Source organism: Pelodiscus sinensis, chromosome 3, assembly GCF_052426305.1.
Source record: "Pelodiscus sinensis isolate ZL-2025 chromosome 3, ASM5242630v1, whole genome shotgun sequence".
Classification (NCBI taxonomy): Eukaryota; Metazoa; Chordata; order Testudines; family Trionychidae; genus Pelodiscus; species Pelodiscus sinensis.
In genome coordinates this window covers 147465399-147477567 of record NC_143054.1, presented here as the reverse complement: position 1 = coordinate 147477567, position 12169 = coordinate 147465399, and the positions used below count along the sequence as shown (strand labels likewise).

Genomic DNA, 12169 nt, shown 5'->3' with positions numbered 1-12169 from the left:
TTGCAAGGGCGTAATGCCTGGCAAAAGTCGATGTAAAGGACCAGGTAACCGCGCGGCATATGTCACGCAGCGGTACGCCCTTAAGAAAAGCCACAGAGGAAGCCATGCTTCTAGCCGAATGAGCCCGTGGTTTGCAAGGCAACGACTTGTTACGTAGAGAGTAACAATGAGCGACGCAGGCTACAATGCGAGACAAGATGCATAGTGAAGACAGTTGCTGGCCTTTAGAATGGTCCGCCACAGACAGTAATAGACACTATGGCTACGTCTACATTGGCCCCTTTTCCGGAAGGGGCATGTTAATTTCAGAGGTCGTAATAGGGAAATCCGCGGGGGATTTAAATATCCCCCGCGGCATTTAAATAAAAATGTCCGCCGCTTTTTTCCGGCTTTTAGAAAAGCCAGAAAAGAGCGTCTACACTGGCCCCGATCCTCCGGAAAAAAAGCCTTTTTCCGGAGGATCTTATTCCTACTTCCGGAGGATCGGGGCCAGTGTAGATGCTCTTTTCCTGCTTTTTTAAAAGCCGGAAAAAAGCGGCAGACATTTTTATTTAAATGCCGCGGGGGATATTTAAATCCCCCGCGGATTTCCCTATTACTACCTCTGAAATTAACATGCCCCTTCCGGAAAAGGGGCCAATGTAGACGAGCCCTATGATTTTCAAAAGGGACACGTCCTCTTCAGATAAAAAGCAAGCGCTCGCCTGACATCCAGTGTATGTAGACGCGCGTCCTCTGAGGTGGAGTGCAGTTTTGGGTAGAAGGCAGGTAAAGTAATATGTTCGTTTATGTGGAAAGACGAATTAACTTTAGGTAGAAATGCTGGGTGACTGCGCAATGTCACGCCCTGTTCAGTAAATAATGTATAGGGAGGAACAGCTGAAAGTGCTGCCAGCTCGCTCACACAACGCGCGGATGTGATGGCAAGCAGAAATGTCACTTTCATAGTGAGAGTCTGCAGATCGCATGTCACTAGTGTCTTGAACTGTGAGCAAGTGAATGTGTCCAGGACTAGGCCTAGATCCCAAGGTTCCGGAAGCGGTTTGCAATGCTCTTCAAAACACATTTGGCGAGTGGGTGAGCGAAGACTGACCTGCTGTCAATGGGGGAGGGGGGTGTGTAGGGCATAAGGTGGAAATTGCTGCCAAGTGGACCCTAAGTGAAGACATTGCTAGGTTTTCCGATTTTAGGTGGAGAATATAATCAAGAATTTGTTGGATTGCTACAGATAGGGGATAGACATCTTTTGCCTCACACCAGGACTGAAAACGACGCCATTTATGAAGGTAGGCCTTTTGTGTAGTTTGTCGCCTATTATGTATAAGGATGTCCTTGACTGCCTGAGAACAGGTTAACTCTCGGCCTTGTAGCCAGTTAGGAGTCAAGCTATCAGGTGCAACCGATTGATGTGAGGGTGAAGGAGCGTCCCGTGCTGTTGTGACACCAAGTTGCATGACTGTGGCAGTTGCCATGGTTGAGATGCCGACATCCGCATTAGTTGGGTCAACCATGTTTGTTGTGGCCAAAACGGTGCTATCCTTATCACCATTGCCCGATCCATAGCTATTTTCTCTAGCATCCGTGGGATAAGCGAGATCGGAGGAAAAGCATACAGCAAGCGATGCACTCCCCAATTGACAAGAAAGGCACCTTCGTGAGAAGTTTTCCCTATGCCTGCTCTCAAGCACTAAAGACGGCACTTCCTGTTGTGCTGAGTAGCAAAAAGGTGCATGGTGGGATATCCCCAGTTCTCGAAGAGGCTGTGAAATACTTTGTCGAGCAGTTCCCACTCGTGTTGCAAATTAAAGGTCCTGCTCAGAGCATCCACGATGGTATTGCTCTTGCCAGGGCATGGACGGTGTGGTGGCAGGCTTCACTGCCACAGAAAACGGTCTCAGAGCCGCACGCTGTTTGCTCAGTGCCACTTTGGCACGCAGTGCCGCTGACAGTGCTGCTTCAGCTCACGGTGCCACTGACAGTGCCGCTTTGGCTCGTAGTGCCATTCTTGGTGCCATTAGAGGCTGTGCCACTGTAGCGGATGCCAATTCAGGGTGCGGTGCCGTGTGCGACTCCGGCACTGATGTGGAAAAAATCACGGGACTAGGCGCAGAAGTACTGTGGGTTTTAGATGATTTTCCCGCAACGTGCCTAGGCAGCAACCCCGATGTGCTCGGTGTGTCTCCCGCACTTAAACTCCTAGCTGGACTGGAGCTCTTCTCCTCATGCGATTTAAGCGCTACCGGAACATCCGTTGCGTGCCCCGTAGATGAAGCGCTTTGTTGAGCGGCAGCATTTTCAGCCGCATTTCCCTGTCCCGTCTGGCACGGGTAGTTAGTTTTGAACAATGAGTGCACTTTTGGGGGATATGGCCTTCCCCCAAGCACCTTATACACCAGGAATGGCCATCCGACACTGGCATGGCGTCCCCACATGACACACACTTCTTAAACCTGGGGGAGCCAGGCATGATGACTGAGGAAGGTCCGTCAGACTCAGTCTGAAAGGGGTTGGTTGACTGACCAACAACTATGTACAATGAAAGAACTGTTTTGTTTTGTTTGGAAACTATAATGAACTGACTAGAACTGTAACTCTAACTATAACTATAGGGTAGGAGCTAAACTGAGACAAAAAACAGGGTCTAAGTGCTATTCTGCGTTTCTCCTCAGGGCGGAGGGAAGAGGTCATCCCAACTCTGTCTGCAACCATGAATGGCTAGGAGGAACTGGTGGGATGGATCGCACAACGCAGAAAAGGCGCAAATGGCATGAGATGGCTTCTGCGCATGCACAGTCTGTCAGGGGCTACTGCTAGAGAAAACTCTCTGAGCTGCAGTGCCGGGACGAGACCGACATCTTTGGTGGAGCACCCACGGGGACACTACTCGATGAAGAACAATTTGCCGCACTAAATGTAACATTGCCAAGGTCAGCAAGTGCTCCTTGTCTTGCAAGTTTAAATCATATGGAGAAGATTTAAATATTGCAGTAGACATGTTTCCCAGGATGCTCACCAAATTCTAGGATATTAACTTGATTCAGTGCATTCATTCATATGCTAAGTCTCATTCCACTTTCACCCTGGAGTAGGCTACTGTATCACTTACTGATTAGTAGGAAACCAGCATTGCCTTTCAGATTCACACACACAATGCAGCATGCAAACCAAAAAACACTTGCAATGTTAATTCAGTTCTCCAATGTCTCCCTTTTGTAAGTCTGCTAAATTTTTCATTTACATCTATTTTGCATGCAGAAAGCAACTTACAGAAGCCAATGCACATTTACACATTTAAATCATATTTCCTCAGGAATATATTGGATATTGTCCAAAGCACAGGACCTCTGAAATTTTAGGTGGAAGGATCAAGGTTTCAGCGAGGCTCCACAAATGTATGGGTGTCGGACAGCACAGGGGAGTTCACAAGCCTTGGTGAAGCATAGGGGAGAATTATGCTGGAGACACCTCCCTAGATGGAGGGAAGGAAGCATGTCATTCTCTGTCCCTATCCTGCACCAGTGGAGAATGAAGACGATTTGGCGGTGCCAATCAGTTCTCATGCAGCATGTCTCATGCTCATGCAGCTACTCCTGAGGGAGGGAGCATTGTATCTGGTGTTGGTTTTATGGAAGCCAGCACGGGCAGTTTGCGGTGCGCAGGGTTAGGAGTCTGCAGAGATCTCGGTCGGCACCAGGTCACGTGTTAGCGCTGGTGCTGGGGACTGCCTGTGAGATCTTTCCAGTGCCGATGATGAGCAAGTTGGCACCTAGATACTGCTGTCAGTAACAGATACGGTGCTGGTTGGCAGTCTCAGCACTGCTGCACCAGAGATGCCAGGTTTGTCTCCCTTGCTGACCCTCGGAGATGGGGTAGGAGGAAGGGACCTCACAGGAGAGGTTCTCTTTATTGGGTGCTTTTGGGGAGGAGAAGCAGCCCTTTCCTTGTTAGCCTGCACAGGAGGACGAGAGGACTCCAGGTCTTCTGAGGGCTGAATAGCTTTTTTGGATAAAATCATGTGGACCTGAACAGTGTTCCCTCTAAGATTTTCCACCCATGAGAGGAGTGAGTTTTGTCTTGTGCACCAGTATTGAGTCCATGTGCACTTATGCAGATAGGTGCCACTGTGGCATCCAAGTTATTAATAAATAGCTTATAAACCTCTCCCTTTTCCCTCTGCTGCCATGTCTCTTACCCTCCCCTCACCCCATCTGTTCCCCTGGTGCCTTCTGCCCCTCCCCTCACCCGTCTCTGCTGTCCTGGCTCCTGCCCTTCTCACTACCCTCAGCCCTTTGGGGACCTGCCCCCTCTCCATCCTCTCTGATCCCTGCACCTGACCTTCTCTTCTACCTGCGCACACCCCTCCTCTAGTCCCACTCCCCATCCCCTCTCCTAACACCTCCCTCTACCCACCTGCCCTGCCTCTCTCTCCCCTCCATGTGTCTGCCCTTCTGCTTCACCCCCACGATGCCCTGGCACCTGCACCTTCCTGGTGCCTCCCCCTTCCCTCACTGCCCCTGCCCTCTTTCTCCTCATGCCCCTCTGTGCACTCACACACAACTTGCTCCATTCCCTGCCTTCCTCATGCCCACCCCTCCTTTCAAACCCTCTTTTCCCTGCATCCACTCCTCCCATCTCCTCTTCCTCTCTCTTGCCCCCATTGTCCCATCCTATCCTCCCCTAGCATCACCCTGTCTCCTCCCTTCTCCCACTGTCACCTTCCCTCCTGCTCTTTTCCTTGTTGTCTCCTCTTGGCCCCCTAGCATTTGTGTCTCCTTCATCCTGCTCCTTGATGCCTGACCCTTTCTTCTCCTGCCCTGGCCCTCTCCTCTCCCCTCAGCACAAGCCCCTTCCTCTTCTCACCTCCACCTCTCCCTTAGTTCACCTCTCCTTCCCTAACTTTCTACCTTTGACGTGGAAAGCAGTTTGTGGGGGCTGGAGCAGGGGCTGTGGTCCCAGCCCCAGAAGCTCGCCCCCCCCCCCCAGCCTAGGCCCCAGCTTCTCCTTGGGCAGAACCAAGTGCCAGGACTGGAGCAGAAGCCACTCATGGTGCTATTTTTAGTATCACAGTCACAATCATTGCCAACTCCAACTGCAGTAAAGCAGCAGCTGCACAATGACCATTCCAGCTGGGGTAGCCTCACTGGAACAGCCTCACCTCATGCACCCCAGCTCTAGGCAGAGCAAAAGGGCAGCTGCCCGCCACCAGGAACTCACCAAGCCATCGGCTGCCATCGCCACCACTCACTTTCTGTCCGTTGTGGTAAGACTGCAACAAGTGCTCACACTTCTGTGGTAAATGAGCCTTGCCCAAGCAACACATACATGACGAGTGTCCATCAGAGACAGGCATGGGATCCCCACATGCTTCCCATTTCTTAAACCCCAGTGAGCGTGGCACTGTGCTGCTGGCAGTGAACGCAGTTTTCTATGTGGCAGTTTGGCATCCTGCCCTGAATTCTGATACTTTTTTTGCCTTCCTTTGTCATATGTTTGTTGTTTCTGTTCATTTATTTGTTTTTGTTTTTTATTTTATTTTGCAGCTTGTAACAACAGGATGGGAGGGGCAGGTTGCCTGGGGCAAGCACTGCTGCTCCCAACAACTCCCTCAAACAAAGAAACTTTTTTTTTTTTTTGGTTTAAACAGAACAATAATGCATGCAATAAGAAACAACACTCAAAACTAATAAAACTCGAAGTAAACCGTCTGAGGAAAACAAACACCTGAGGCGAGAGAGGAGATCCATCTGTGACTGAGGGTGATAAGCGAGGAACTGGGGGGAGGGGTTGTTAGGCTGCACATGCATGCAAGGCACCAGAGTATGAACAGCGCAAGGTGCCTCTCGTTGCATCCACGGCTTAGCTGACAACCAGAACGTAAGAACTACTCTGAAAAAGCTCTGATCTGTGGCTCTGGGATAACCCGTCACCAACAGTGGAGCACCCATGGGGTCATCACAAAAGAAGAACCTATGTGCCTATGACTCCAACAATCAGTGCATATATTTCAACTCCGAGCTCTCAGGGCATCAGCTGGGGTGCATGTGTATATTTCTCCACCTTTTGAGCATGGTTAGCACATAAGAGCAGTGTCCTATACTCAAAAGCTTTGTCTACACTGCTGGCTTTTGCTGGCAGAGAGCATGCAAATGAAGTGCAGTGGTTAGCATTTTGTCACACTTCATTTGCATAATCTATTCAAGCTGTTTTTGCACAAGGGGAGAGGCATAAGGATCTTGCGCAAAAAGGGCTTTTTGCGCAAAAAGGAAATGTCCACACTGCTTGTTTTTGCGCAAAAAATCCTTCCGCAAAAATGGCTCAAATAGATTATGCAAATGAAGCTTGACAAAATGCTAATCAGTGCTTCATTTGCATGCTCTCTGCTGGCAAAAGCCCGCAGTGTAGACATAGCCAAAAGGAATTGTGACATCCACCATGAGGATCCTCCTCTAATATCCCATTAGTAATGGCATCTGGTCACAACTGACTATCTGTTCCAGGGACATGGACTTGATTAAGTGATCTATATTCTGCCAAGTCACTAATTTCTCCTCATTAGAGTCCCTCCAACAAATGTACTTCTGCAACACCTACAAGTGAGTCAATAATATGAATTACTTATCACCATATTTTCCTTTTTAAATTTAGCTTAGAAGCCAAATCTTGCAAAATTTGCATACTTCAAATGGCATCATACTGAGTCACCAGTATCTTTTAGGGATGTTAAAATATGTTTAAGTAACCGTGTAACTGCTGAAAATTACAGCGGTTACACACAGGGGACAGGTAGCAACAATCTGCCGTTCCATGCTGCTGCCTCTGATAAAGAGGTAGCAGCGGGAGGGGACGCTGGAAGCGTCACAGGAGCCAATATGCACATGGAGCTGGCTCCTACTGCCTCCCCCCTCTACCATGCAACAGGGGAGGGGAGTTGCTCATCAGTTAACCATGTACATGGCTACACCTTCACATCCCTAGTATCTTTCTCTATTTGGCTCTCCCTGACTCGTCTCATGCCTAAAATTTAGGTCTGTCTGTGGCAAACACAGTGTCTGCTATGTTTGCTTTGACCTGATTAGCATGATTTTGAACCTATGCAATGATATATAATAAGGAAATATTGCCTCAAGTCTTCTAAGCCAATGTTAAAAAGTAAATACTGTATTCCCTTGAAATTTTCCCCTTTCCCCATGCAACCAGTTTTTTTGTTCTCCTGAAAAAGGCTTTATTGCTGCACATTTGATTGGCCTGTTCTTAGTGAAGTCTAGAAAATTACCTGATTACATTAAATCTTTCAATGAGCTTTCCAGATCTATTGTTCTTCTGACTCATCTCTCAATGACACCTCACTGGTAGTGAGTACTTTGAAGAGACCAAGTTTCTTTAAAGTGCTGAAAAATCTTCCATAGGACTCCTGTCAGTCATGGCTCAATGTAGAATCACTCTGTGTGTTCATTTTTTCTATTCAAAACCACAAAGGGGAACTGTTTCCTATTAATTATACCATAAAATGAGTGTCCAAATGCCTTTGTTGGGTTTGAAAATCTCATGGTCCCCTTTGCAGACAGTCTGACAGAAAGGAAAGCAAAGCTGTTCACAGGCTAGCTTACCCACGCTAGTTGGGACACAGCTAGAGCAAACAACAATAGCAGCAAAGACACTACAGTGCAGGCTACTGTGTGGATAGATAGTTCAAGACTGGCATGGACCCCGGGTATATTCTTCTTACACCAGTCTGCTCTCAAGATCACGCAGCACTGTCTTCACTCCTGTCATTACCTGCACTAACTAGATTCAAGCTAGCTCATGCTGGCTGTCCCCCATGTACAGATTTTGCTGCAGACATACCCTATGTTTAGTTTACTTCTCATGATTCTTAAAGTAGAATAATTCTACTTTTATTAACTGTATTTTCACCATGCATTTCTCTAGTAAGAGAATCTTTTTTCTCCACTTAACCAGGTGGTACGCATCTCTCTTCTTGTCACTTTGCATGCCCAAGTTCACGCTAATACTTTAAATATGAAAAAAAAATGGACAGGTGCACTCCAGACTCAAGTATAAGCCAGTCCCCAAAAGTTAACCATATCCCTCAGATAAGCATGGCAGTAATGTCATGTCATGGTTCAACGGCACTCACTTGAACAGATCTATACATGTCGCTTACAGTTATGGAATTACAAAAGCACAGAGGCAATCCCTAGTATTTTCCTTCAAACAAAGTGTTAAATGTTCCATACAGAACTATATAAATTTTGTCAGGGTAAATGTGGCCCTGAGGTTCCAGGTGCTCTATTGATGGGAAACGTTATTTTATGATCTTGTCTTCCATGGAGCTGCACAGCAATTTTGTATTCAGAACTATATTCCAGACCATGTTCTTGCCTCTATTCAGTATCTTGATGTGTCACAACTTGGCTTTTCATTGATGCAATACCCATGCACTAAGTATCTTGACTTTTATGTCAACTGCAAAGCATATCTGTACTTAGTGATTTGCTGGCATGTCTGCTACTACTGCATATGCCTTGAACCTTGAAATTATCAGTTCCTCACAATACACCTACACACCTAGTGCCTAGGGTAGAAAAGTTTATTTGTAGTGGTTTCAATGAATGCAGTGATTATTAAAGGTTGCTAATTGATAGCACTGAAAACTAAAATGTATGCTTATCAGAAGATTTGACCCATTATGCACACACAGAGCAACAGCACAAGCTTACTCCGGACACATGTGACTTGATACTGCTGGCTGTCAGAGTTCTATTGCCTTCATGCTATTGTTACTGAGACTTAAGAAGGATGACAGTTAGTGACAATGGTGAAGATTTCATAGTGTGGGCTTCTAGCCATACAGAGAACTGGACTGAGATCACTCACTCACTTCATGTAAACTGCCAGCAAGTCATGGGACATGACTTTTGCTTGCTACCAATCTAGGCATTTATCTGAAGTGGTGGAAGTCTCTATTCTGTTACTATTCTTTCACTATTCAAGTCAGGGTAGCAATGTCCTCCATTTCCAAAAGTGTGAATGGTTAGCTAAACTGGGGCTCAACTGTTCTCCAGTGTCTTTGCTTTTATTTTAATTAAAAATTAGACTTTAACCTGCTATGGTTTCAAAGAAAAACTTCAAACTGTGAAACAACTGTAACCAATGCAGAGACATCTGCATGAATTTGTAAAGCGCCTGACACAGCAGCTCTGAGGTTTAAACTATGCCATTTATTTGAATGGATAGTAACTTCTATCCCAGGGATGAGCATTTAAATATCAATATTGTTAGTTACTTCACTGCTTGTGGAGGGAGGAAGTCAAAGTAGACGTAAGAGATGTATAAATTAAGATGAGATGGCCTTTAACAACACAACATGACAGTGTTTCAGGGCACAAAATTGGTTTAATTTTTTTTAAAGGAGGACTCAGCTTTCAAAAGTTTGGAAAACAGTTGTTTAAAGTATTTATCAGACGGTGGGAAAAGTTTACCTTTTCTTTTCATTTTTCATATGCTACATATAGTAGAATGTCCAGAAAACATAATTATGTTAAAAAAAGTTCTCTACAGGTAGTCCCCGAGTTACGCGGATCCGACTTATGTCGGATCCGCAGTTACGAACGGGGATTTTCTCGCCCCGGAGGACTCGAGCGGCGGAACGCCTAGTCCTGCCGCACGCCTCCTCCAGGGCGAAAACAGCTGCTCCCCGTCTCCCTGGTCTGCTGCAGGAGCCAGCAGACCAGGGAGACGCTGAGCAAAGCGGCGCAGGACCTGGAAGCACCACGGTCCAGCCCGGGTCCTCCGCCGCTTTGCTCCGCGTCTCCCTGGTCTGCTGGGGGGGGACGCAGCTAATGCCCCCCCCAGCAGACCAGGGAGATGTGGAGCAAAGCCTGGGGCCTGTGGTAGAGCAGGTGGGGCACTGCCGGTTGGTCCCGCAGCACCGCTCCTTGGCGCTACTGGACCAACCCAGCAGCACCCCAGCTGCTCAGCCCCAGGAGTCCTGATTCAGCCGCTGCTGATCAGTTTCAGGAGTGGCTGAATCAGGACGCCTGGGGCAGAGCAGCTGGGGTGCTGCTGGGTTGGTCCAGTAGCGCCGAGGAGCGGCCGCGCTACTGGACCAACCCTGCAGCACCCGAGCTGCTCTACCCCAGGCGTCCCCAGTTAGCCGCTGCTGAAACTGACCAGCGGCTGACTACAGGAAGCCCGAGGCAGAGTTGCTCTGCCCCGGGCTTCCTGGAATCAGCTGCTGATCAGTTTCAGCAGGAGCTGACTTGGGGACGCCTGGGGTTCTTAAGTTGAATCTGTATGTAAGTCAGAACTGGTGTCCAGATTCAGCGGCTAAATCTGGATGCCAGTTCCGACTTACATACAGATTCAACTTAAGAACAAACCTACAGTCCCTATCTTGTACGTAACCCGGAGACTGCCTGTATTTGTGTAGACAACAGAGTTTTATAAAGTTTTAAGTAACGTGCTTAATAGGTAGTGTGAGAATAAATATTAAACAACCATAACTCTGCCACCTACCCTTTTCTGGTTAGCAGGAAAAAACAAACAGTCTTCCAGGCTCTTAATAAAGATGCATTAGGCAAACTGTTTGTGTTTGTATCTGATAACAAGACAGAAAGAGATCAGAAGAATCCTTGTGATTCGCATGATCACACTGTTGCTTTTAAGACTAATTAGAATATAGGTTGCATTATGATGAATGAACTAAAAATTTGTACTAATAGAAACTTTGTACTAGGAAAAAGATTGATACCTTTTGTATGGCTATTTGTATCTCTTTTCCCATGTGAGCAATAATTGTGTAGTTCCTGGCAAGGGGGAGTGAATGAGTTTGAAACGGTGCCATGAGCCGGCTGGCCGGGGGCTAGGTTGGGAGGCACGGAACCCTGTGGCTTCAAGAGAAGGGCGGCTGTAAATGCAGGGGGTCGTAGGTCAGGCGGTTGGAAGTGGGTGGTCACCCGTATCTGTTTCAAAAAGGAACTAAAATATTCATATCTTCAAAATTTTACAGTCTCATGGAGAAGATAAATTAAAAAATAGAACACTAAGGCTCATAGTTTAAATCAGCCTCTGTTTACCATCATTACTAGATTTTAAGACCCATTTGGACATTTTTCTTCAATCTGTCACTCAATCAATGAAACAAATGCTCTGTTTTTAACTACTAGTCTTTTACGAATTCAGTATTATTCTATGGCTGATGTGTAAAAAGGTAATACCTAAGCTTGTGTTCTCATTGTACCCCTCTTTCAAGCAAGCAATGTACTTCAAGCCTTACAAAAAAAGAGAAAGATGAAGATACATGAACATTAAAAAAAAAAATCACATTGAGATGAAAATATTTCTTATCAAGCAGATAATTATAAAATAAACTTAACTCAGACTTATCTGCAAAGTGCATTTTAAAATACATTATTAGAAGAACCATCTGAAATAATGGATAAAAAGGAATTTTAGGCTCTGCCTATCCAAAATGTTAATCTAATTAATGACACCACCTCTCAAAAGATGAAAGAATCTGCCCTACCCTACTGCCCAAACACACACAATCTCTTTTTTTAAATACAGCTTACATCTGGCAGCAGAAAAGACGTCACCAATTTATTTAGCAGCTTTTCAGAGATTATTTTCAAGATACAGGTCTGAGCTTCAAAGTCTGAATCCAGAACCATCATCTTCTGAGGGGCATTAATATGTAGTTTTAGCCCATGGCCCCCCAACTACTGTTCAAGTTTTTATCTTCCTTCTGTCAGGCCCCAATCTGGCCAATTTATCAAAGCACGCAGTACTCTCAACCCCCACATTAAAAGTAATGTGCGAGGAAGCTGAGAATCTTGCAGAAAGTGCGCAAAACCTCAGAGGAATTAGCCTGCACTCCACATCAGATGTATCAAAAACCAAGCACAATATTGTTACCTGCTTAGTAAATTCATTGAAGGTCATAATGGGTCCATTGTGGAACACAGGGTAGTAGAACATGTAGGCGAGCATCCAAAAAAATGAGTGATACCTCTTCTGGGTAGACCCATGCCAGCAGTATTCTAGGCTGAAACTAGTATAATAGAGGCAGCGAACAGTCAGGGTGAAGAGCAGCAAGTAGTATTCATTTTCACTGTCATACCAGCCTCTCTGGAAAACAAAGCAGACAATGGTGTGATAGCGACATTTA

The 12169-nt window shown here is 46.3% G+C and overlaps 1 protein-coding gene across 8 annotated transcripts in view; it reads right to left on the bottom strand.

Annotated features, from left to right (window-relative positions):
- HHAT (hedgehog acyltransferase) overlaps positions 1-12169 on the bottom strand; it is a 369064-nt gene that overhangs the window by 299241 nt on the left and 57654 nt on the right. For all 8 annotated transcript variants that reach the window (XM_014580487.4, XM_075925124.2, XM_075925129.2 and 5 more), the window contains one exon: positions 11917-12129. In XM_014580487.4, the coding sequence (XP_014435973.2) occupies positions 11917-12129 (213 nt within the window). The remainder of the gene's footprint in view (positions 1-11916; positions 12130-12169) is intronic.